Source organism: Nycticebus coucang, chromosome 9 (assembly GCF_027406575.1).
Source record: "Nycticebus coucang isolate mNycCou1 chromosome 9, mNycCou1.pri, whole genome shotgun sequence".
NCBI classification, from domain to species: domain Eukaryota; kingdom Metazoa; phylum Chordata; class Mammalia; order Primates; family Lorisidae; genus Nycticebus; species Nycticebus coucang.
The window spans coordinates 4,959,026-4,986,625 of record NC_069788.1 but is presented as its reverse complement, the minus strand read 5'-3'; the positions used below and the strand labels follow the sequence as shown (position 1 = coordinate 4,986,625).

Genomic DNA, 27,600 nt, shown 5'->3' with positions numbered 1-27,600 from the left:
TGATAGATTGGGACAGAAACCACATTTGAGGCAGCAGTTATTTTTGTATTTGAAGTGAACATTGCTTCCCGTTTAATGTTTATAACATTACTCAGGGTTTTTAAGAACAGAACTTTACTCTTAATCCAACCTGCTCTTTCCCACTCCTCTTTCCCTACTCTGCTTTCTTTTTTTTTCCTGCTCAAATGAAAATATACTTAAAGTACAAAGGGCTAAAAATAAATATATGAAGAAAGCAGATAAGGAGAAACTAAAGTGAGAACATAAAGACATTGTGTAATATAGTTATTGTGTGTTCAGAAGTCTATTTACAGAAAAATAGTGACATTAGTGCTGCTATTTTAATAAAAAACCTTCAGTAAAAATGGCTAGTGTAGTTTGCCTCAAGAAATCCCGTTTGAGCCTCTGTGATACATTCACATTTATTTTAATAACTCTATGTAATATTTCTCCTTATATAGTTATTTTATGATCGTTAACAATCGGGCCCAAGTTTGGTTTGAAGCAACCTGGTACAGAAGTTGAGAGTTTAGGCTTCAGTATTAGAACTGGGTGAGAATCCCTGGTCTGGTAAGCAATGTGACCTTTAGACGAGCCACTTGACCCCTCTAAGCCTCAGTGTCTTTCTAAATTGGGGCAATTAATAATAGCGACCCGGTGGGATTGGTATGAGCAGAAAATGAGTTAGTCCAGGTCCAGGGAGAGTGCTTGGCCAGGGTCACACCTGCACTTCTGCTGTTGCTGTCATCACCTTCCGCATGGTCACCCTCATGCTCAGAAGGGTCCTGGAGAAGTGTGGAGTAGCCATGCCCTCCTTTTGGACATCATGGTGATTAGATTATAAACTTCAGTGGGTTATGTTTCCACTTATAAAATGAAGACTTACTTTCTCATGGAAAGAAGGTGATTTTGGCACGCTAAAACCGGGTAAGAGCAGCATATATTCTGAAAGTAGCAGAGTATTAGATTTCTTTCTTTACAGGTAAATCAAGTCGATATTGACAGTTTTACGCGTTTGCTTTGAATGCTCTTCGCAGCTTTCTTTTCTTTATACAGGCAACGTTAGCTCCTTAAGAGACCAGTAGCTTCATTATCAAAATGTGGTAGGCATTCGATAAATATTATCAGATAAAAGGATGTTTTGGGGATGGTATATAAACAATAATAAATGGTAATTAGGCTACAAATAAATACCAGGTTACTATTTTCAGTTAGGAACAATTGGTTATTTATGTATCAATCCTTTTTGTGTGTTTACTGGGATATATTTTTACTAAAAATGTCCTTTTAAAAAATCTTGTTTTTTCAGGTGGTTATACCCAGAAGCCCTTTCCAGGCCAAGGGACTTCTTTTGTCATGCATAGAGGATAAAAACCCTTGTATATTTTTTGAACCCAAAATACTTTACAGGGCAGCAGGTAAAGATTTTCTTTTACATTTGCAAATATCTTTATGTATTTTTTACTGCTCAAAAAAGTCATTATCTTTTTATATAAAAATGTATTTTCTTGGTAGATAAAATTCTGATTCTCATCTATATTTAGTTGTCTTTGGGTATAAATTTCATGTTTGGAAAAAGTCCATCTGGTGGCAGCGAGAACAAAGGCTCTCTGTTCAGAAACATAGTATGTGCCTAGTGAATGAAGCAGTCACGGAGCTCATTTACTGAGTATACGTAAGTTCCCTGTTAGCTGAATTGGTGATAAAGATGTTCATGTAAATCAGGATGCCTTTGATCACGAAGGAGGCCGTGTTCACAGTTTTGCTGCACCCTCACGCCTACTCCAGATGACTGTCTAAGGCAACCTGAGATGTCTGGTCACTCTCCTCTTAGCTCAAAAATCACGATTCTATAAACATAACATCTGTGGCTGCTTTTTTTCTCAGCTATAATGAAAATTTTAAGTAGTGAATGTTTTGTTTTAAGGTATATTTTATTTTGATTTTCAGAAACATTGCTTCGACAAATCATTCTATTCCTTACGGTTAAATTTAAAAACATTTTAATTGTGATATCGTAGGATAAAATGCATAGATATTAAGTGCCCACCTGTATGTCCGTGTAAGCACTGTGTAAGACAAGGTGCAGGCCTTGCTAACAGTCCCGGCAGCGCCGTCTGCCTTGCCCCTGCCGTCCGCGCTCCCTACCACACACAGCCACTCTGATTGCCGTCAGATAAGTTGTATGTGTTTTGTGCTTCGTGTAACTGGAATCAGGCGGTATAAATTTTTTGTTTACCTTTTGCTAAACCTCATGCTGATTCATATACGCTGTTACTTGTGTCAGTAGTTCATTCCTTTTTCAGTGCTAATAGCACTGACTATTCTATTGTATGAATATTCAATGTTCATTTCTGTTACAATAATGTACAACTATATATAATATTAGAACGTTACTACTAAGTAATGAACATTATCATTAATTACATGAATATTCATTGTTCATTATTATTACTACTGAGTAATTTTTTTTGTTTTTATGCTAAGTATTCTACTTTTTAATGCTAAGAAAAGCAACTTCCCTCCTCTCTCTTTGTCAAGGTAATGTCTTGTGAATAGCATTAGTATATTGCAACTATGTTTCTGGAACTAGCCTGCCAATGAATTAAACTGGAACTACTTCTTGGTTATGGGGAAGAGAACACCTGAAAATCTGAGGCGTGTATACTATTATTGAATTTGTAGCATTTTGTTGTATAAATAATCATCGTATAAATATATCACAGTCTATGCATGGCCTGTGCAGCTGGGCTTCTGTTTTGATTTGTCTATTCCTCTATTGGTGAGTTTTTCAAAGGGGTTGTGTCATTTTACTTTCATTGGAAATTTATCAGAATTCCAATTAAGCTTCAAGAGTGAGCTTAAAACAGATTTTAAATGGACTCTCTAAATTTTTCATGGAATCTGTATCCCATTATAGAACAAACAATGTAAATTTAAAATCTTGAGGTGAGCAGGAAGACATCAGTGAGTAGATGAAAATGGTTTTTAACAGTTTGCATGGGTGTTATATTTGTAATGTGAGCCATCCAATACAGAGATTTTTCAGTATTTAATGCATGAAGACTGAATAAGAAACATCTGAAACAGTAATAGTCACTTTGTTGCAAATTTTGAAATCATGATTGGCCAGGGAGATACTTAATGTTATAGGAATCCAGCTAAGAGAATAAGCTGGAGAAATTTGTTCTAGGCTTGTTCTTGGGAGAGAGTGTAAAAGACTGATGAGGCTCAGAGTTCCAAAGGCTTTCAGAAGTTTCCTGGTGATTGATTAAGTGGGCCCTTTCCAGGACTCTCACTGAATCCCTTTCTGACTCCCCAGTGCACAGTAGAGATCACACAGGTGCCATTTTTTTCACATGTGGAGAGTTTCTCAGCAGAAAGAGGGAAAGAGGGAGCCAGCCACCTAGGTCTTCACATTAGAGTTCTCTACGTGGTTATCAAAGTTCATCCCTGGGCCAGCAGAATAAACATCACCTGTTAGCTTATTAGCAATGCAAATTGTCAGGCATCACCTAAGACCTCTGAGGGAGCAGGCCGAGAGCAGGCCCAGCCCTCTTTGTCTCAGCAACCCTTCCGGAGATCCATGTTGAAGTTTGAGGAACGCCGCCCAGGGTCAGTTCTGAAGGTAGTAACTGATGTTGTCTGTCTCCACTTATTTTACTTAGTCCTTACATACACAGACAGAATGCTTTGACCTGTGGTGTTCTTAACTTGACCCCTGGTTCAAATCAGTATCTTGCAAATGATCATATTTTGGTTTCTGCCTTTTAATTTTTGGCTCTGGATGCTCTGATTCTGTAATAGCTGTCTGTGTTCAGACCGCCGTGTTGTAGCCTTGTCTGTTAATATCTCAGATTTACTTTACACTAGTGGAGTAAATGCCAAACTTAGGTATTTGGAAAAATATAAAAGTAATGGTGCGTTTTTGATACAGCATTTGCTTGAGGAGCCCTGTGTAAGTTTTTTGTATTGAAAGACAGGATTAGACAGATACAAGAAGATGCTCTGGATTCATTTCAAAGACCAGAGCAGCCTGATAATTTCTAAGTGGTGGCACCAGGAGGACTTGTAGGATCAACAAAAAGTAATTTAATGGATTGATTTCTGCCCCCATCCTTAAATTTTTAGCATACATTTGAGGACAGTTAAAATAGAGTGAAACAAAACAGAAAATTTTAGAAGTTTTAAAAAGTGTTTATTTTGAGACTAATGTTTATGGAGTAGTGGATATAGATGTAGGATCATTATACATATAAAGTACAAGGCTGAGATTTATAAAAATAATCGGGAGTTGTTCAGGTGTGGTGGTTAACACCTATAATCCTAGCACTCTGGGAGACCAAGGTGGGAGGATAGTTTGAGCTCAGGAGTTTAAGACCAGTTTGAGCAAGATTGAGACCCCATCTCTACTAAAAATAGGAAAATTATCCAGGTGTGGTGGTACATACCTGTAGTCCCAGCTGCTTGGAAGGATCGCTTGAGCCCAGGAGTTTGAGGTTGCTATGAGTTAGGACGACACCACTGCACTCTACCCAAAGGGATAGAATGAGACTCTGTCTCAAAAAAAAAGTTAAAAAAGTTAATTGGAAGTTATGCTCATTACCTACCCTGTTTCCCCGAAAATAAGACATCCTCTGAAAATAAGACCTACTTATAGGAAAGATAAGATGTCCCCTGAAAATAAGACCTAGGGCATCTTTGGGAGCATACCTTAAAATAAGACACTGTCTTATTTTCGGGGAAACAAGGTAATAGTCAATTATTAGGTTAATTATCTAGTCATCCTTTGGTTTTCTCAGGAGATCCGTTGGTTCCCTTGTACACCAAAATTTGCATAGATTATTTTTCAATCTGCATTTGGTTGAGAAAAATCCAAGTAGAATTGGACCTGCACAGATAAAACTGGCGTTCAAGGGTCAACCATAATGTTTGCTCAATCAAACAACGTCAAATAAGGATGTGGAAAGATAGTTTTTGGATGGTCTGTGGTAATTTTTTTTTTTATAAAATCTATGCATTTAAGCTCTTATATTTTGTTTATGGAATGATATCTTCAATGCATATGTTCACAAATCACAATTACAAAAGGTTAGGCATATTAGGCTAACAATAAAACCTGTGATGCCTGATGTGACATGGAGATTTCTCTGTCATATAAACGCCTCGGTCGGCAGCCCAGGGCTGGTCTGGGGGCTCCTCTATCTCAAGGGCCCTTCCTTCTGGTTGCTCTGCCGTCTCCAACAAATAGTCTTCAGCTCCTGGTCCCAGACATCTGCTCCAGCTCCCAGTAGCACATACAGCACATATTTTAGCTACTGGGATGGAGGAAAGGAAAAAGTATTTTTCTCTTTAACTTGAAAATTGCACATATTAAATTTCACATCTTTTTGGCCTTGGCCACGCCTAGCCACAGGGGGCTGAGAGAGAGGTGGTCTTTAGTTTAAACACCTAACTGGACGTTTATTACACAGCCAGGGGAGATGGATATTGAGGGACAACTACCAATCTCTGCTATGCCACATGCATGGTTTCTAAAAGAAAATGTAAATTTTAGGGGGAAAGTAGAACTATTAAAAATAACATGGCTGTTTGCTGTTTGATACATAGTCTACTTATAGAAATCTGTTTCAGAGATAAATTGGCAAAAATGTGAAAAAATGTCACACTATTCATTGCAGTATCACTTAAAAGGGCAAGTCCTGGAAACCACTCATTTGTCCATTACTGGGGGACATTCGGGGGTTAGTAAGCTAAGCTACATCTACCTGATCTGCAGTCTTTACAGGAAGGAGGAAGCTCTTTCAATATTACTGTATCAGTCAGGGTTGGATTAGAGAAGAAAAACTTCAGGGGTCCTCAAACTGCAGCCCGCGGGCCACATGAGGCAGTGTGATTATATTTGTTCCCGTTTTGTTTTTTTACTTCAAAGTAAGATATGTGCAGTGTGCATAGGAATTTTTTTTTAAACTATAGTCCGGCCCTCCAACAGTCTGAGGGACAGTGAATTGGCTCCCTGGTTAAAAAGTTTGAGGACCCTGCTCTAGAAGATATAATAAGGGACATATTCTAAGCACCCAACCACATGCAGGTGTGGAAGCTAAATAGTTTAACAGAGGTGGTTGCTTCTGTGTTTGGTGCTGTCGCCTGAAGACCTCAGGGAAGACTCACAGGGAGACTGTCAGGAAGGGCAGAGGGAAACGAGTGTGAGAAACAAAATAGAACCTGCCGTGATGGTTCGGAACTAAAGGGCAGTCTGGGCGAACCTGAGGGCTTCTGACTTCAACTTGCTTCCTTTTTAAGCATCAAAGGAGACAAGAAAAGTTTCATCTTTCTCTGTGGCATCCCTTTTAGTAAAAGGGTTTGTTATGAAAATACGAAAACCACAAATTTGTTTTTATTATGGTTCACCGCCCCGTAGCTGACATGGCAATTAGGACTTTGTAGAGTTTTAGAACAAAGTCAGGCTCAGAACTCTGGGAGGTACGTGAATGGCACAGCTCTGCTCCCAGAGATGGGTTCACATCAGCGCCGTGGGAGGGGGTGAGTCACAGCCAGAGTGGGCTTTTGTAAAAGTGGCCCTGGCCTCTGGCTGTTTTGAACAGTCTTGTCCTGTTTTCTGCTGTGGGATTATCAGATGCAGGCCCCTCAGACTTGGACTCCTCAGCCCCCAGATTGTAAGAAATTAATTTCTCTTTTAAAGTTACTGATTCAGGTATTCTGCTGTAGCTATAAAATCCACTAAGGCAAGAAGGTCTCCTAAACATCAGCTGGATCCCTGACCGGAGAAACACAGCAGTTGCAGAGCCCCCATGAGCTTTTGCACTACTTTTTTCAATTAAAAAGATGGACACCTGCTGAAAACCTTGTAGAATCTCCGTAGCTGACCACCTGCCTGCACTGCCCACCTCCTTAAGTTGACCGGATTTTCTTTTCTTTTTTTTTTTTGTAGAGATAGAGTCTCACTGTACCACCCTCGGGTAGAGAGCCATAACGTCCCATGGCTCACAGCAACCTCTAACTCTTGGGCTTACGCGATTCTCTTGCCTCAACCTCCCGAGCAGCTGGGACTACAGGTGCCCGCCACAACGCCCGGCTATTTTTTTGTTGCAGTTTGGCCAGGGCTGAGTTTGAACCCGCCACCCTTGGCATATGGGGCTGGCGCCCTACTCACTGAGCCACAGGCGCTGCCCAGTTGACCGGATTTTCACAGACCTGTGTATCAGTGCAGTGGGCCTAGTTCCTTGTGTTGACCTCCTCTGTGTGTTGAATCAGCTTGTTCACGGTCCCTTATAGAGGGTGGTCACTTATAGAGGTTCTACTATTTTTCTTTCTTTCTTTTTTTGTCACTCTCGGTAGAGTGCCGTGGTGTCATAGCTCACACCAACCTCAAACTCTTGGGCTCAAGTGATCCTCTAGCCTCAGCCTCCCAGGTAGTTGGGACTACAGGTACCAGCCACAATGGCTGGCTGTTTGTAGACATGAGGTCTCATTTTTGCTCAGGCTGGTCTTGGACTCCTGAGCTCATGCAGTCCACCAACCCCGGCCTCCTAGAGTGCTGGCATTACAGGTGTGAGCTATCAACCTGGCAGAGGTTCTACTATTTCATATTTTCATATAAACAGTGTTATGAGTAGTGATTAACATGCCTTACCTTATTTTCTTAAAAAGGTTTGTTTTTCTCATTATGAAGATAAAGCTTCCTCTATCTGCAAGCTGTTGATGCTTACCAAGCCATTCCTGATACTCAGCCATTCAGTCGCCACCTCCTTGGTGTGGCTGACCCGCAGGCGGGCCGTGCAGGCTGGGCCCCTCTCGGCAGTTCTAGCTCTGGGTTCTCCAAGTGTGTCGTCAGTGGCAGGTCAAGTGTGGGCCGGGTTTGCTATCTCATGTCTATGGATGCGGCTGGTAGGGTCTGGTCTACCCTTCTTTATCCTACCCCGGGCTGGCTCACACCTGTTCACTGGAGAAAGGACAGAGAAGCGTGGCAGTGGCAGGCTCTGGAAGCACAGGCTAGAACTGATGCTCCGTTACTGCATCCTTTAGAGTGTTTGGCCAAAGAACAAGTCACAAAGTCAGCCCAAGTGTAAGCGGAAAGCAAGCAGGCCTCATCTCTTCAGGGGAGGAGCTGCAGTCACCACACAGAAGGGCGTGGCCACGGGGGTGTTGGGGGAATATCGCTGCCATTCAGTCTTTCACATATACTTGTACGTCAAAGTACAGAAGAAGGTAAAGGAGCTCAGAAATCACCCTCTAACTACTGTTGGCTTTTGTTGTATATGTTGCCAGACTATTCTATCTGCTCATGTAAGTAAGCCTGTGTTATTAGTCAGTTTACTTCAGTTTTTATTCATTTCATTACAAGTCATGTTTATTTCGTATTTGTTTATTGTTTTACGAAGTGTTCAAGTTGAGTTCGATTTCTTTCTTGACCTCATGGGATAGCAGTAACTGTAAAGCTAAAGCTTCAGGTACCTAAAACAGGCAGGATTACAGCTCACATATTTGAGAAGGTCTTGATTTATGTTGATTAGCAAGAAAAACCAGAAGGTGTTCAATGAGGTATATGGAATAAAAATAGTGAAAGTTCTTTTCCCTGTGAAAAATAACCTTTGCATTTATTTATAAACCTGCTGTGACTGATCCGAGCAACTGAACCATCCACAGAATGGTGCTTGGTGGAATTTCCTTATACTCTGGCACAGCCCTTTATTATTCACTTCTCAGGCCAAGTTTGAGCATTAGCAGATACCTACTTTTGCTCGTTAACCTCATGGTATTTTTGTTCTTACTGACTAAGCATAAGCTTTGTGGTAGATTGATTTAGTTTTGTTTCTTATTTTTAAATATAATTTACTATCATGAGTCATGTACACATGTAAGAGCTGTACAGAATAAAAATAGTGAAAGTTCCTCTTCCCCACCCCTTCACTTCCAACTCCCTTCCGTAGGCCTTTTTCTGTGCGTTTGTGTTTATTTATACAGATATCTGCGTATATAGCTCATGTTTGTTTACGTGTATGGTTTGTGTGTGTGACATAAAGACTATGGGCAAACCTTGTTCTGTAACTTTGCCTGTGTTTTTCTATTTAGACAAATGAGTGATGTATAGGATATATATATACACAAATAACAAAAATAAGAGTATACTGCAGATATCTATAACTTTTATCAGTATGCTTTTGGTATATTTCTGTCTGTTCACCTAGACTTAGCTGATTGTTATATTCATAAAATTAGGTTCATTTTATATTCATAAAATTTCTGGAAATGTACCACAATTAATCCTTTCCCCTGTTGTGGAACACTGGGTTGTTTCTAAATTCGGGTAGTTTTAAACACTGTTTTAGTAAACATTCATGTTTAGTGTGCGTGTGGATCATACGTGGACGAAGATAATTATGTCCATGTTCTGTATTGTAAAAACGCTAAAACCTATTTTTCTTAGTTCCTTTCTTGCTATGCGTTCTGCAGCTCAGTTCAGAGCAATAAGTTCTGGATGAAGGCAGACGCCGTTGGTCTCCAAGTGGCAGGGAGTGAGCAGCTGAGGAAGGCCAGGGAATTACTGGCACAGGTACCCTGGGGGTGTAGGACTTGATAGGTAGCTGTGAGTATCCTGAAAGCTCAGGGTGAAAGCAGGAATTCTAAGATGAACCCTGTTTTTATTCTCTTGTGTATTAGAATTTTACCCTTTTTAAAAAGACTTTTTTTTAACAGTGTTTTTTGGTGCACAGCAAAATCGAGAGGCAGTCACAGAGATTTCCCTTGGACCCCCATCCCCAAATAAGCACAGCCTCTTGGCATTTAATTACTTTACTTGTTGAAAGTTAATTTTATCTCCTAATGAGATGGTATTTTCCTTGAAAGCATGGAAAATCCTTGCAGATTTAGAGTTTTTTTTTTGGTGCTACTTGAAGAGTGAAACAGATTTTATAGCATTAACAGTATGTTGATTTGGTTTTTCTAGTATACACTGTTAATCTTTGGATTTTTAATAATTTAAAGTGAAGAGAGGGGGCAGCACCTGTGTCTAAAAGGAGTAGGGCACTGGCCCCATATGTTGGAGGTGGTGGGTTCAAACCCAGCCCCGGCCAAAAAAAAACCTGAAAATAAATAAATAAATAAATAAAGTGAAGAGAGGAGGAAAAGATTGAGTACAACTGTGTTTGGGGAATAATTTAAAAGTGATTCCTTGTTCATGTGATCTTTCTTATCTAGCATCAGTGTTAAAAGTAATAGTATAGAAGTGAGAGTTATTTTTTAATGATCGTAATTAATTACCTTAAATCTGAAAGGAGTTCATTCAGAAAAGTAACAATTGTAATATAGAAATAGAGTATTCGTTTATAGTTAAATGTTAATTTTATACATTATAAATAATAATAGGGACAAGAATAATTCCTCCTAGAATGAAAACTTTATAGTTTTAAAACTCATTGTACCATCGGATTATTTTACTTGTAAAGCATTTTTCTTCCTAAGGACTGTTTAACTTTCTGTGTCCTCATTCTGTTCTGTGATGTGCCTGTGATTATTGGTAGGATACTGGGGCAGAAAGTAATATGATGCTTTGTCAGAGACCGCCCACTTAATTAGACGCAGAGACAAGGCTGGAACTGGGCTTCTGGCTGGGTGGGTTTGCCCTCCCCACCACTGTCCGTTAGATGGTGAATTCTGACGAGTGCTGTGAGCTTTCTCAGCCACAGGTACCTGACTAGCATCAGGCAGCATGAACTAACACATTTTAAAAATACACTCAGCTTCCTTTTAAAAAGAGAAGCTTTGTGTTTCCTCACTGCATCTTGTATAATGCAACATGAAGGAATAAAGCTCTGCCTGAGTTTCACATTTATGAGACAAGAGCCTGGGCAGAGAAATGACCCGTCTTCTCTGCAGCGGTAATTGTGTGCTTCAGAGGGAGCTCGCGTCATTCAGAGTGAGTTGTGATTTTCCTGCAGAAGCTTTCTACGCGCGTTATCCAGATATTAAATCAGAAAGAACTAGGAAATGCTTTCTAGGGACTTAGGAATGTAATTTGTAGGTTTCAGTATTTGCTTTTACTTTAAATGTCACGTTAATCTGCTTTTGTAGATGTACACACACACACACACACACACACACGATTTCACAGACACACATTTTCTCTCTGTGTGCAGTGCTCTCTGCCCTGGTGTCAAGACCTGTTCTCAGACCCCCCAGTCAGGTGCGTCCTCCTTCAATCAAGCGTCCTTGCTCCTCCTCATGGCCAGGTTGTGGGTTTCCTTTGTAGACCCTGAGCAGTTTGTCCCCATTGCCATATGTTTTTATTTGTTGGCTCATAATCTCTTTCCATGTGTGTACAGCACGGTTGAATGTGTGCCTCTCAGTGGCCATCCCCGTTTCATATTTCAGCGTCTTGCATTGATACCTGCATATTTTGAGTGTGCAGCAACTGTTAAATGAACAAATATATATTACGCAGAGTGTATATGTTATTTATATACCCTGTCTCTTTCAAAAATGTGTTGAGCAAAGATGGTGTATGAGCAATATAACAAATTCAATGAAAACTGGAAACAAGAGGGAGAAAGATGTAACATAGGGTCCAGGATGAGTTAATTCACGCTGGGAATCTGTGGGTGAATGTGTGGTGTGAACGTGGGTATATTCAATTCACGCTGGGAATCTGTGAGTGAATCTGCAAGAAAACATATTAGAAGTTTTATAATTTTTTAAAAGTTTATCTTGTTTGATAATTGCTGACTTTTTTTGTTTTTGACCTTAGAAAGATTTTATTTTCCTAAGCTGTTCTTTCTGTCACTTTATATCTGGAGCTGAAGAGTTTGTCTAGGGAATGGTCATTAGTTCTAAGATTCCAGAATAATCAGCAAGTGGTAAAATGGAATGGCCTCAGTCCCACTGCTGTGAAAATAGAAATCTAATGTGATCATACGTGGTAAGGTTTGGCTTCTGGAGGTTTCTGTTCTGACCCCTGTCCCCTGCTCTCTGTCAAGAAAGCACTTAGCTGTGGGGCAGGAATGTAAGAAGCTAATTTGAAATAGTGACTTTCTCCTGGAATAAACATCCCTACACTAAACGTAACTATGGATTATAGTTTGCTCTACAGGTGACTCATTTGTCAGATATAAATACATGAACATATTGGAATTCTTACTCTCCAGCTCTCAGGATGAAATTTGTGCAAATCTAAGATGGGTTTTGGCTGCCGATGTTAGACTATTCCCCAGTCTTAGTCTCTGCATGATGTTTTTTAAAATAGGGAATAAAGCTTCACTTTGTTGTTCCTTAATTAATTGGTAAAATAATGTGGCCTTATTATTCTGGGTAATTTATTTAAGACAATAAAGCAGTTAGTCACTCCCTGGCAACTTTACAAGGGAGGTAGCCAAGATGCCAACTGTTTCTTTGGTCTGCCAGCCGTTAAGTGTGTGTTCCAGGGATTTGCTGATGACTAACTGGCAACTGATTTACAAGGCAGGAGAGGCAGGACTTTTGAATGGCGGCCACTGACTCAGAAGCATGACAGAGTGTGCACTGGCTGCAGCCTCGTCTGCTGGCACGTGGACCCTGCTGCCAGAGGAGCGGGGCTTGATCCTGGCAGAGCCTGTGTGCCACCTGCGGTGCCGTTCCCGATGTCATCAGCATGGTTCTGACCCTCACTTTGTTTTAGCATTGACACCGCTAAGTAGTGTTTAAGTTGAAGATGTCTGTCCCCCTGTCTGCCTGCCGGTCCCTGTGTCCATCAGGTCTGAGCTATCACTGAATGGGTTGGAATTAACTTCTAAAAGCGTTGTTTATAATTGGGGTTGGCAATCTCTTTCTATAAAGCAGCGGTTCTCAACCTGTGGGTTGTGACCCACAGGAACTGTATTAAAGGGCCGTGGCATTAGGAAGGTTGAGAACTACTGCAAAGGAACCGATAATAAATATTTTACGTTTGCAGGCTGTACTGGCTCTGTTGCAGCCACTCGGCTCTGCTGTTGTAGGGCGAAGACGGCCCTGGGATGTATGTAAATGAGTGATGCCCCGTGACTGCTGAGCTGGTGTTCATACAACAGTTGACTCCCTACCCTGGCTTAGACAGTGGAAGTACCTGGTGGTACACAAAAACTTAAAAGCGTGAAATCTTTTTTTCCTAAACTGTTAACACTGCTTAGTCTGAGGATCCTTAGGTTAATTATCTTCTTTTTTGAAATTTAACTACAAAAGTAATTTTATAAGTTTTTACCATTTTTCTTTTTCTTTTTTTGAAATAATAACATTGAGTTTCTGGATCCAGCCAAGTTTAGGCTTTATAATCGCCTGAACATCTTTTATTTTTTTTCAGATTAATATGAGTGTACAAATGATTAGGTTACAATGTCTGCATTTGTTAGGGAAGGTCCCTGTTGTAGTTGTGTCCCACCCCCAGGAGGTGTGCCCTGTACCCTCACGTTGTGCCCCTTAGGTGGGAGCTCACCAACCCCCCTCCCACACTGTCTCTGCCTCTTCCCCCCAATTGAATCAAATTGAGTTTTTCTCTGGTGTGGGTGTATATTAGTTCGTCTGCTGGCTTCATGTTAGTATTGAGCCCATTGAATACTTGCTTTTCCATTTTTGTGATACTTTATTAAGAGGACCATCTCTCTTCCATCCAGGTTAATACAAAAGATGTGAAGTCTCCATCTATTTATGGCTGAATAGTATTCCATGGTATACATATACCACAGCTTGTTAATCCATTCATGGGTTGGTGGGCACTTGGGTTGTTTCCAAATTTTCTTTTTTATTTAAACATATTAATATTTTTTTCCTTTAACAAATACCAGCCCATTCTGCACTAAGTTAGAAGTGTGACCACATGACACACTCCAGGAAAATTACTTCTGAAATTCAGTTTTCAACTTTTCTCTTAGGAATTGTGGTTTTTGGTGGTGGTGGTGGTGGTGGTGGTTGAGACAGAGTCCCACCCTATGCCCTGAGCAGAGCACCATGGCTTCATAGCTCTCTGCAACCTCCGACTCGGGCTGTGGACATCCTGCTGCCTCAGCCTCCAGAAGACACTGGGATTACAGGCGCTCGTTGCAGCGCCCGGTTGGGTTGTTCATTTTTTTATGAGTCAGGGTCTCACTCTTGCTTAGGTGAGTCTCGAACTCTTGAGCACAATCTTGAGCTCGAGCAATTCTCCCTCCTCAGCCTGCCACAGTGCTGGGATTACAGGTGTGAGCCACCACGCCTGGCAGGAATTGTTTTTAAACAACCATCAGGCCAGAAAATGTTTCCATGTTTTATCGGGGGAATTAAAAAGGCACACTGAAGGTAGAATTTTGATGAAAAGATAATGAAAGAAGAAAGAAAAGTTAGGATTATTGGCTTAACCTCTAACATTGAGCACCCTGGGCTACACATTAGAACCACCTGGAGAGCTTTAAAACTTTCTAATGCTCTGTCCCCATTCCTGAACAATTACATTGGAATCTGAAGGGTAGGACCCTGGGATCAGTGCTTTTAATTTTTATTTATTTATTTATTTGAAGTGCTTGATTTTTTTTTTTTTTTTTGGTAGAGACAGTCCAACTGTACCGCCCTCGGGTAGAGTGCCGTGGCGTCACACGGCTCACAGCAACCTCTAACTCTTGGGCTTACGTGATTCTCTTGCCTCAGCCTCCCGAGCAGCTGGAACTCCAGGCGCCCGCCACAACGCCCGGCTATTTTTTTGTTGCAGTTTGGCCGGGGCTGGGTTTGAACCCGCCACCCTCGGCATATGGGGCCGGCGCCCTACTCACTGAGCCACAGGCGCCACCCAAGTTTTTAATTTTTTTGTCGTTGAGGATTCATTGAGGGTACAGAGAACCAGGTTACACTGATTGCATTTGTTAGGTAAAGTCCCTCTTATAATTGTGTCCTGCCCCCAAGAAGTGTGTCGCACACCAAGGCCCCACCCCCTCCCCCCTTCCTTCTCTCTGCTCCCCTCTTCTCCACCCCCCATCATGTACTGGGTCATCAATTGTCCTCATAACAGAATTGAGTACATTGGATTCTTGCTTCTCCATTCTTGTGATGCTTTACTGAGAAGAATGTGTTTCAGCTTCATCCAAGTTAATACAAAAGATGTAACGTCTCCATCTTTTTAAGTGGCTGAATGGTATTCCATGGTGTACATATACCAAAGCTTGTTAATCCATTCCTGGGTTCGTGGACATTTAGGCTGTTTCCACAATTTGGCGATTGTAAATTGAGCAGCAATAAATAGTCTAGTGCAAATGTCCTTAAAATGATTTTCTTTCTTCTGGGTAGATGCAGGATCAAATGGGAGGTCTAGTTTGAGTTCTTTGAGAATTCTCCATACTTCCTTCCAAAAGGGTTGTACTAGTTTGCAGTCCCACCAGCAGTGTAAGTGTTCCCCTCTCTCCATATCCACCCCAGCATCTGCTGCTTTGAGTAATGTGGGCCATTCTCATTGGGGATAGGTGATATCTCAGGGTGGTTTTGATTTGCATTTCTGTGATAAATAGGGATGATGAGCATTTTTTCATGTTTTTTAGCTATTTATCTGTCTTCTTTAGAGAAGGTTTTTTCCCATCTCTCTTGCCTAGTGATCTGAGGGCTTTTTAAAAGCTGTTTAATTTGAGTTCTTGGTAGATCCTAGTTATTAAGCTTTTGTCGGATTCATAACATGCAAATATCTTTTTCCATTCTGAAGGTTGTCTATTTGCTTTGGTTGTAGTCTCCTTAGCTGTATAGAAGCTGTTCAGTTTATTTAAGTTCCATTTGTTTATTTTTGTTGTTGTTGCAATTGTGTCTGAAGTCTTCTTCACAGACTCTTTCCCCAGTCTGATAACTTCAAGGGTTTTCCCCATAGTTTCTTCAAGGATTTTTATTGTTTCATGACTTAGATCTTTTATCCATCTTGAATCAATTTTAGTGAGTGGAGAAAGGTGCGGGTCCAGTTTCAGTCTTTCACATGTATGTGGTTATCCAGTTCTCCCAGCACCATTTATTGAATAGAGATTCTTTCCCCCAGTATATTTTCTTGTTTGGTTTATCAAAGATTAGGTGAGTATAAGACGTTAGTTTCATTTCATGGTTTTGTATTCAGTTCCAGATGTCTATGTGTCTATTTTTGTGCCAGTACCATGCTGTTTTGATCACTGTGGCCTTGTAGGACAGCCTAAAGTTTGGTAGGCTGATACCCTTGGCTTTGTTTTAAGAATTGCCTTGGCTAGCGGGCATTGTGGCGGGCAACTGTAGTCCCAGCTACTTGGGAGGCTGAGGCAAAAGAATCGCTTAAGCCCAGGAGTTGGAGGTTGCTGTGAGCTGTGTGAGGCCACGGCACTCTACCGAGGGCCATAAAAAGTGAGACTCTGTCTCTACAAAAAAAAGAAAAAAAAAAAAAAGAATTGCCTTGGCTATACAGGGTTTTTTTCTGGTTCCATACAAAACAAAGAATAATTTTTTCCAAATTTTGAAAGTATGATGTTGGTATTTTAATGGGGATTGCATTGAATCTGTAGATTGCTTTGGGAAGTTTTCAAATTTTCTTTTTTATTTAAACATTAAATAATTTAAAGAATATTTGTCTTTCTCTGCCATTGGATGTAGAAATGTCATTGGATTGGAAATACATAAAAAATACGAAATAAAATCCCCACTACTTCACTTCTAACAGCAACATTCAGTTTAGTAGTTTTAAATTATATATGTGTTTTTAAAACTGTATTTTGACATGGAAACAAGGTCAAGATATATTGCTAAGTAAAAAAAGTAGATTGTAGAAGGATTGGTTCATAAGAGTGATTCTATCTGTGAAAAGAAATGGATAGCTGGGCCTGTGTGCATGTACCTTGTAAATGTCTGAAGCAGAGTGCTTAGTTTTCAGATGACATCAAGTCTGTACAATATAAGCAGAAAAGATTAAAGGATAATCAATACCTCACAGATCTGTGGCATTCTTGGGGGAGCTGATTCAGTTTACCTTTTGGGGACCTGTAGTATTCTGTTTTGAAAATTAAGGTGTGTCCCCCGTTGTGGTCGGTGACATGCTCACGGACACAAGGTGAAAAAATAAAGCACACTTCACAGTGTGGCCTTTCGAGGTGTTTTTCCCCTATTTTTCAAACCTCTGTGCATTTGCTGCTTGACAGGAAACTGGTCTGAGAACTTCATTCAGTCCGAGAAATTTTTAACACATTTACTAATAATTTTGAAACCTTTTTAAAAGAATGTTTTAGGTTTTAGATTTACAGGAAAAGTGCAAAGATAATGCAGAGGGTTTCCATATATCATACACCCATTATGCCCTGTTAGCATCTCATATTAGTACGGTATAATTGTTATGATTAATGACATATTAATCATATGTATTCTTATTGACTAATGCCTATACATTATTAACAGTGTCTATCAGAAGTCTTTTTGTCTGTCCCAGGATAGCTGGTAATAAACTTGTTGTAGTGATGTCATGGAGCCGGGTGAGACATGCCATTACTGTTGTAAATGAAGAAGTAGAATTTGGGAAAAAGATAAAAGTGCATCACAGTGAAGTTCTTATATTCTTTTATGTACAAATGTTACTCAAGAAAAATATAACCTCTCATTTTTTCCTGTTACGTATCTAGTGGAACAGGTCCCAGTAGAGCCGTACAACATCCCGCTGTCCCAGGCGGAAGTCATACAGGAAGGGAGTGATGTCACCCTGGTTGCCTGGGGCACGCAGGTCAGTGGCTTCAATTCCAACTGCTAACGTCCATGTTGTGTCTGGAAACTCTTGTTTTTAATCCTGAGATGTGAAGAATCAAAACCAGTGTTTGCTTTGGGTCTCGGGTCTGCTTGGTGTTACTGGTGCTGGTCTTTTTTTCTTCCAACTTTATCGGGGTGTAATTGACACATAAAAAGTCTGTATATCCAAAGTGTACAACATGATTCGGTATCTGTGCGGTCAAATGATTGCCACAGTCCAACACATCCATCAGCTCAGTTACCAATTTGTGTGTGCTGTGCGTGCGTGGTGAGGAAGCTGGAGAGAGACGGCGCCATCCAGACACCTCTTCTTCAAAGATGAGGGGAAGAAGGAGAAGATTAGCAGTGGAAGCAGCAGGTGTGGAGGAGAGCAGGTCCGGGGCTCAGTGCAGAAGGTTGGTAGACAGATCCTAGTTACCTTCTTCATATGATGCTGTCCGAGATTTTCTGACCACCTCATCAAGAGGTAGCACAGCCACGTGCTAAGGGTGACAGAGATGTGCATTAAGAAGAGGACTGAAGGGGAGCAAAAAGTGCGAAGTCTGGTCTCTCAGCACATCTCGAGTAAACGATGTGATATTAGTGACAGTCACCATGTGGTAACTAGGTCGTCAGAGTTACTCGTAACTGAAAGCTTGTGCACTGATTCCCAAGTGAAGGTGAGGTACCCTTCAGTCATGTTAAAATATATAAGCATACAGTGAAGTCATTACAAATGTTCTAAAACAGCGAAGTATTGCAGAAACGCATTCACTGCAAGTGCTGTCTTGGAGGCTCTGCTGACGCCCTCGTTACTTCTGCTGCACTTGACCTGTGGTCTGCTCTTTCATCCCGTTTCCCGCCATCTCTCACGATCCTGTTGCTGGCCACGCGGACCCATCCCAGCCTCAGAATTCCGGACCCCTCTCTTTGTAGGGCCCTCTCTCTGACACTGCAGCTCTCCCCAGGTCTCCTCACGCTGCTCTGTCTACAAACCTTAAACGTCAGGACACCTTTTCTCTAGTCAGAGACTTCTCTCTCTGATACTTTTATCTTTCCATTTAAAGAAATGGAAAAATTCTTTTTTCTGTATAAAGTAAATTCTTGCCTATTTCGGAAAATCTCGGGCAGCATCATATAAAGAAGGTAACTAGGGTCATTTGCACTTCACAAGCTCCTACTCCTTGCTGCAGGTGACTTTGGGACTGGAGAGCTGCGTGGCTCACCGCCTGTCCCTGCAGTGGGTGGGGCGCTTCCTGGCCAGTCCGTGGTCATTGTAGTGAACACTGTTTGCTCTCCTTCAGTCCTCTTTTTAATGCACATGGCTGTGCTCCCTTCTTGATGAGGTGGCTGGTGTACGGACACTGAGCCCCGGACCTGCTCTCCTCCACACCTGCTGCTTCCACTGCTAATCTTCTCCTTCTTCCCCTCACCTTTGAAGAAGAGGTGTCTGGTTTGCGCCGTCTCTCTCCAGCTGAGATGATCTGCCACCTCACCTTCTTCAGGCCTGCCACCCATGAGCTAGTCCCTCTGTCTCCTGTGCCTTCAGTTTTTCTGTCCCATGTTGTTTTCATTAAAAAGGTCTGTGTCTCTGCACTCTCTCAAAAATGCCTTTCTCCTGAACACCAGTATGTCCCTCCTTTCTTTTACCACTTAACTTGAAGAACTGTTTTCTACTGTCTATATTTCATTCCTTATGTTTCTATATATATGAATTCTGTTTCCCTTAGTTTATTAAAACTGCTTTGTTAATACCATTCATCTTCATATTGTTAAATCCAGCCCTCATCCCCTACTGCTATCTGAAATGGGCTCCTATCTCTATGAAACCTGTTCTTCTTTAACTTCTGGAATACACCCCCCTTGGTTTTCTTTGTCGTCTTCCCTTCCTTCCCCTCCCCTCCCCTTCCCTTCCCTTCCCCTCTCCCCCCTCCCCCTCCCTTCCCTTCCCTTCCCTTCCCTTCCTTCGTTCCTGCCTTCCCTCCCCCCTCCCTCCCTCACTCCCTCCCTCTTTCTCTCTGTCTCAGTGAGCTTCTTTTCCTCTATTTCCCTTAAATGTTGGGTTCCATGATTTTTGCCCTTTGCATCATCCTCTGCTTGTTTGCCCTGGAAACTGCCTGCTCCTGTCACTTACTGACCTCTGTACGCTATTGCTGCCATCAGCAGCTCTGGTGCTTTCTCTCCCTGTCTCTTAGAATCTCTTTCCAACTATTTTCTAAACATCTGTCCTGGATGGTCTTGGAAGAATATGAGGTTCAATATGTTTAAAACAAATTTATAAATTCTGCAGGCAGATCAGTTTCTCTAACCTTGAACCCTGTTTATCCTAGTGATGAAAAACTCAACTAGTTTTTCGGGCCGGAGCCTCTGTCATCACTCTGTGTGTTTTTCTCTTTGTTTCAGGTTCATGTGATCCGGGAAGTGGCTTCCATGGCAAAAGAAAAGCTCGGAGTGTCTTGTGAAGTCATTGACCTGAGGACTATAATACCTTGGGATGTGGACACCGTTTGTAAGGTATGAATATAATGTCGATAGAATGTTATTGCCTCAAAACTTTGGGCCAAATTTGTTGGATATTTGCCAGGAGTTCTTTTGAAATTGTGAGCTGGATGAGCATTTTCAACTGATGTAAAGCTTTCAGATTTGCAGCATGAAAGGAATGGGGGTTACACAATCAGCTTAATACTCAAACAAATCACCTTCGAGTTTCTTTCTCCTCCTGCAGTTTCCTCTGTTTAAAATATTACAAACCGTGTCCTTCATGCAGTCAGCGGGGGTTGCCATGTGAGAGAGGAGGAGCAGATCAGGGATGTGGGGGCTCCTGTGTTTTTAGCTTCTGAGTGGTTATTGGTCATGGTTCGATGAGCAAGGTTTAATTTAGGTAAATGGTTTTGCTGAATTCTTATCTCTTCTCCAAAAGTGATGGGATGGATATTTTTTGTTTTTTAAAAATCACTCTTTATATAGCCTTACTAGTGTGGATCACAGCTTGAGTGTTAAATTGTGGAATTCTGGCTACTCTGATATACAGCTTCTAAGTAGCTCCTTGACCTTTGCCCTGATTAGATTATTCTTGTTCTTACTATTAACAATATTCACATAGTCATTTTCCTTTTAAGAATATAGTTTAATTTTTATTACATTATCTATAACCAATACATTTTCTATTAATGTCTAGATAATATGTTCTCTCATTGGTGTGTGAGGAAGTTTAAGCATTTTGTGGTCATCTTATCTACCAAAGTCTAGTTAACTATGACATGTATTGTTTTTTCTTGATTTACTATTATAGCAAATAAGTTGTAAGACCCAGGGTATTTTGTATTTTTTATTATTACTTTTTAGAACTTTGGCATTCTAGCTTTTACAGGCAGTTTCTTAGGGTGGTTATCCTAAGATAACCTGTGGTAATCCACAGACAATTCTGCTGTAAAAGTGCAGCTTAGGGCGCTTTTAGGTGAAGATTGTTTTATAATTTAGTAGGAGAGTTAAGATTTGCTACAGGAAAGATTGTTGAAGAGTCACGTGACACCATCTAAACACTGGGGATTGAAGCCCTTATATGTATTTGAAGTTTCCCTGATGAAGAATAGTGTTTCAGGTGGAAGTACGACATGAAACTAATGCTCTCTGCAGGCATTTCCAAATCGAGTCTGACTCTGGGTTTTCTTCCTGGTAGCCAGATGTCCCAAATTTTGGTTAAACCGGAGCTGGCTGCTCGTTTGCAACATGCATCCCCCTTGTCCTGGGGTCTGTGTGTTTATGGTGGCTGGTACTTCTGGATGGGGGATGCGAGGACTTGTCATGGCAGGGGCTAGAGTGGGGGGTGGACGCTGAGCATGGTCAGGACAAATGCTTTTGGAACTTTATGTGTGTATTTGTATACCTTCAACATTCGAAAAGGGTTTGTAGGAGCTTATAGTAACATAAATATAACAATGCCCCAAGTGAACCATGACAGCAGGGAGAGGAGAGGTCAGGGGAGACGTGGTTATCAGTTGCTTTGCCCCCTTTCGTGAAATCTCCTGGTCGCGTCTTTGTCTGACCCTGGAATATAGATTCAGTATTTTAGGGCTTTATTTTACCAGGAAAGATGAGAGACCCGTAGGGGATGAGGAGCAGCGACCGGGGCTCTGCCCGTCAGCACCTCGCCCCGTGTGTGTTGGAGGCTCTCCCGTGTTGTCCCAGCTCACGTCCCTGCAGTGGTGACGGGAGCCTGGCTCTTCATTTCTGAATTACTTTGTGTCTGTTTGTGATTCTCTCCATTGCTGAACCTGGTGCCTGTATTTCTTTCCTTTCATGTATCAAAATAGAAAAAAATTGGCTGGTCAAAGTAGCTCACACCTGTAATCCCAGCACTCTGGGAGGCTGAGGTGGGGGGATCGCTTGAGCTCAGGAGTATGAGACCAGCCTGAGCAAGCGTGAGATCCCGTCTCTACTAAAAATAGAAAAACTATCTGAGCATTGTGGTGGGCGCCTGTAGTCCCAGCTATTCTGGAGGCTTAGGCTAGAGGATCACTTGAGCCCAAGAGTTTGAGGTTGCTGTGAGCTGTGATGCCTGGGCACTCTAGCCAGGGCAACAAAGTGAGACTCTGTCTCAAAAAAAAAAAAAAAAAAAAAAGAAAAAATTTGATACTTAGCTCTTCCCCCTACTATTTGGAGATGATTTTAGAGAGGGCTTTATAGCCAAATATTTACATTAAAAATGAGAGGTTTTTTTTTTTCCTAGAGGTAAGCGTTTTTCCCCTTTATCATGACAAATTCTACATCAAAATTTATGTCTTATGATCTCTTTCCATTAGCTGTACTTTATTGGTGATATTTGTTTTATGACAAAGTAGATCCTTTAGCTTTATTTATTACATGTTAAAGTCAACACCAACATGTGTCTTTTAGAATGCCTAATCAAGGAAAGCCTATTAAAGGTGAAAATGATGCCTTGAACACATACATTAGCGTACTCTACACAATGAAATGCCTCTGGGACAGTTGAGGAATTCATACCTTGACGTATTGTTTGGGGACAGAGAAAGCAGCAGAGTTTTTGAATGTTGCTCAAGGAAGTTACAAAATTGGGACTTGAATGGACCTAAAAGCTACAGCCAGTTTTTTCACCCAAGTCTGAACCTGAAGAGCTAAGCTGGAAGTCTCTGAAAAGAAAAATAGAAATTCTTTGGATTGGGGTGCCTAAGAGACAGAGACCAATCCTTGAGCTTGTGGGGGAATGGGCCGTAAGGAAACCAGCTGTGAGAGTTTGAAGCCCTGGGTGAGTGGTGAATTGACTCTGAGGATCTGAAGCTGCTTTTTACTGGGCGACAGTTTGGTCTCAGCTGGAAGCTGGGGTCCCAGGTGTATAGAACCCATGTTTGTTGGGGTCATAGAGAACAAATCAAAATTTTGAGGGGATTTAAACACATATTCTTTCTCTCAAGATCTTTGCCAAGTTCTAAAGCTGTGTATGGTGGGAGGTCAGCAGAAAATCCCTTAAAAGCAAAGCTGTTGCTTGATGTGACAAAGGTGATCACACTCTTCAGGGAACCCTGGGAAGAGTTAATCTTGTGATTAGAGACGACCAGGGCAGACCAGGTCACTGCAAGCCACAGCACAGCCTCTATCGCTCCAAGCTCCTTACCGAGTCAATGGAATTTACCTCCTGCTCTGTCTGCTCTGCCGATCAAGGAGTCAGTCCTATCATTATCTGGCACTTCTGTGAACCAGCATTCAGTAAAAAACTATAAAGGAAAACAATAGAAAGCAGAAACACATGTGATCCAGATAGTGGATTTAGCAGACAAGGATGTCTTGATTGATTTTTATATTTAGGAACATAGAAGGAAAAACGGAATAGGTAAGAGGATGGAGAATTACCCTAGAGAACGGGTATGTGTGTGTGTATCAAATAAACTTTGTAGGGTCATCAAAAAATATTTATATCTGAAAATAGACCTCAATGGATGGGTTTACAAACATATTAGACTCAGTGGATGAGAGTATTAATAAACCAGGAGGCAAATTAATAGAAAATGTTCAAACTGAAGCACAGAAGGAAAAAGAAACTGAATCAGAAAAGAGCATAAAACACATTTGGGATCTGGTCAGAAGATCTATTCTTAGATACAATCTGAATTCTAGAAGAAGAGAGAAAATTGGTCATAAACTATATTAAAAAAAAAAAACCCTCATGAAAGTATCAGGACATCAGCCTACACGTGACAGAAGTGTTGTCAACCTCAGAGAAGAGAACAGTCAAAGAGAACCACACTGTGTCAATAACGAAATGACGTCTTAAATTGCCAACTGTGCCAACCTAGAATTCTATACCCAGTGAAAACATTCTTTTGAAGTTAAGACAAAATAAAAATAGAGAAACAGAAATTGAGAGAATTTATCACTAGCAGGCTTTTACTGAAGAAGATATCACAAAGGAGTTCCCTTAGGCAGAAAGAAAATTGTCCTAGCAGGACACAGAGAAGTGAAAAGAGCATAAAATATAGCTCCATACTGATTGATCAAAACAGTATTGGTAATTTTCTTTTTCTTTTTTTACAGTATTGGTAATTTTCTTTGGAGTTTAGTTACATATATAGGATTGAAGTGTAAGATGATAAAAATAACAAAGCAGGGAGGACTTACATAGAGTTAAAATATTCTGGTGCTCTATGATTAATAGTGATGTAACACAATCAAGGATGCATGTTAAAATCTCTAGTGTAACAACTGACATAATAGTGAAAGAATGCATATCTAGTGAGTTAAGAAAACTGTAAACTAATAAAAATAGTTGGTGAATCCAAAAGAAAAGAAATATGTACAAAAAATAAATGTGTCAATAGAAAACGTTAAGATGACAAACATAAACCCAAATATATAAGTAAATTAAATACAAATGGTTAATTAAGTCTGATAAAAGTACAAGGTTCTCAGACTTCATTAAAAAGCAACCACTACCACCACATGTAACTTGAAAGAGACATACAAATATAAGGATGCTAAAAGGTCGAAAATAACAGGGTGGAAAAAGAAAGGTTGTGTAGTTTTAATTTCAAACAAGACTCTAAGGCAAGAAATGTTACTGGAAATAAGGAGGAACATTTTGTAATGCTAAAGGGGTCAATCCACTGTGAAGATACCATAATCCTAAATCTATTTTGTCTTCTATAATATAGCTTCAAAATACATAAAGCAAAAAACAAATCTAAAAGATACAAACATATACAATCACAGTGTGAAACTTTAAGACATCCCTTATTCAAACAGACAAAATTTTGCCAAGTATCGAAGATCTAAAGAAAACATTTTATAAACTTGTCCTAATTGTGCACCAAACAAACCCAAGAGCTCATTCTTTCCAATTGAATATGTAACATTTGTAAAAATTGGCCAAATGCTGGGCCATAAATATAACTTTGGGGAAATTTCAAAAGTTTGGACTCATTTAGAGAATTTTCTCTGACATCAGTGGAATTCAGTTAGAAATTGGGGAGTAGGGAAGACAACTGGAAAAGCCTCAACTTCCTACAAATTATAAGTTGTGAAAGAAGCAACAGATATAAAATATCTAAATGGCATTGGAGATCTAACATACCAAAAGTTTCAGGATTCTGCTTAGTCCGTGCTCAAAGAAAACTTTATAGCTGTAAATACATACTGCATATTTAGAAAACAGGAATAAAGAAATTAAAGGTCTAAGTTTCCATCTCCAGAGAGAAAATTAAACCTCGAGGAAGCAGAAGACATGCGGTAAGAAAGAGCAGAAACTACTGAAATTTGATGTTAGTAAACTTTCTGTCTTTGTAGAGATGAATAAATAAACGTTTTAACAAAACTAATGAGAAAAATTGGGCAAAACCAAATGACAAATGTTAGGTATGAAGAAGAGGAAATTTAGAGCCTGTAGGCAATAATAAAATAACGAGGATAAATAATTTTACAAAAAAGTTTTGATCAAAAAGAACAAATTTCTGGAAATTCAAAATTGATACAAGAGGACTCAGATAGTCATTATCTATTAAAATTACGCATTTTTATTAACCTTCATTTAAAGAAAACCCCAGGCCCATACAGCTTTGTTGGTGAATTCTTTAAAATACAGTCTATGTAAACCCTGACAGAGAGTGGAACTAAAGGGAAATCTTCCAAAATCTTTTTATGAGGTCAGCATAACCTTTATATTAAACCTATTTAGGACAGTATAAGAAAGGAAAATTATAGACAAATTTTTCTTATTTTTCTTTTCAAATAGATAGCACAGGTAATTTTCACAGACATTCAAAAGTGGTTCATGCAATTCTCCATATAAACAGAAAACAGGAAAAAAAATTTGATAATTACCTGATAAAGCAGTTCAAATTCACTATCCATTCATGACTAAAATTTCTTAGCAGCTCTTACCCTGATAACGAGTAGTGACAAAATATCTGCAGCAAAAATTATAATTTCTAGTGAAATTTTGACAGCTTTTTCCTTGAGATTAGGACTGCTTAGGGAAAAATTTAGTGATACCTGAGTCAGAACTTTAAGTAGAGAATCACAAAATATTAAAGACCAAAATAAACTGAAGCATATACCATGTTCATGGATAGCAAGGCTGAGAATAGCCAAGATAGTCTCGGAGGAGAACAAAGTTGGAGGGCTTAGTTGTCAACTGCTGAGATGTGTTAGGGCTGTAGTAATCGCTACATTGTGTTGGTAGAAAGGTGGACAAATAGGATGGGACAGAATAGAAAGTCTAGAAACAAACCTTTATCGGGTTGAGGACAAAGGTGACCTTGCAATTCAGGGAGGAAAAGGTAGTTTTTTCAACAAATGATATTGATTCCTTTGAGTAGTGTGAAAAATAATTATCTTAACTCTTACCACACAAGCATCAATTCCAGATAAGTTGCAGATCTAATTGTGAAAGAAAAAAAAAAAAGTCATGCTCTTGGGAGAAAGCACAGGTGAATATCTTCATGATCTTGTGCACTAACAATAGCATTAAGAAAAGGCTAACATTCTGTTTCCTTACAATTAAGGAAACTTATTCATCAAAAGGTACCAATCAGGGAATGAGTAGGCAAACCACAGATTTGGAGAAACTCAAGGAGACTTACATCCAGAAGTATAAAATACTTTTAAAAAGGCAGAAACATGGGCACGAGCTTTGAGAAGGTACTTCATTAAGGAGGATATTCAAATGGGCAATAAATATAAAAAGTTGCTTAATTTTTTTGGCAATTAGAAGATTAAAGCCATAACGTAACACCACTAATGGCACACCATTCTGGTTAAAATGAAAAATACCCCCCCCCCACAAATTACCACAAATATTACCCTCAAATTAAATGAAATGAAAAATACCCCCCAAATTACTACAAAATTATTTGGCAGGGTCTACCCACATCTTACTTACCCAGCAATTCTTCTCTTATGTGTACATTTGTCTACACACACACCCCTTCAACAGAAATGTATGAAAGTTAAATACAAGAATGTTCATACAGATGCTGTTTCTAGTATCTTCACCCTGTAAAATACAGTAGAACCTCCATAGCTGACCACTTCCCTACACTGACCACCTCCTTAAGTTGACCTCATTTTCACAGACCAGACCAGCACCACATGTACAAATCAGTACAGCAGGTTTCATTCCTTACGTTGACCTCTTCTGTTCGTTGACCAGTTTGTTACAGTCCCTTGGATGGTCAGTACGGAGGTCTTATACAATGCCCATCAACCAGTGAACGGATAAAAAAGAAACAATATTGTTTGGCAGCTACTGAACTCATCATTTAATGGCACAATGTGTATTCATTCATGTCACAGATATAAAGAAGCCAGACTCAAATTAGTACACACTGTATGATTTCATTTCTATAACATTCAAAGATAGACAAAGCTAATCAGTGGTTTAGACGTTAGGAC

General features: G+C 40.1%; 1 protein-coding gene across 2 annotated transcripts in view; it reads left to right on the top strand.

Annotated features, from left to right (window-relative positions):
* The window catches only part of BCKDHB (branched chain keto acid dehydrogenase E1 subunit beta), a 212,014-nt gene that overhangs the window by 54,935 nt on the left and 129,479 nt on the right, over positions 1 to 27,600 (top strand). For both annotated transcript variants that reach the window (XM_053602731.1, XM_053602732.1), the window contains 3 exons: positions 1,310 to 1,418; positions 17,598 to 17,695; positions 20,101 to 20,211. In XM_053602731.1, the coding sequence (XP_053458706.1) occupies positions 1,310 to 1,418; positions 17,598 to 17,695; positions 20,101 to 20,211 (318 nt within the window). The remainder of the gene's footprint in view (positions 1 to 1,309; positions 1,419 to 17,597; positions 17,696 to 20,100; positions 20,212 to 27,600) is intronic.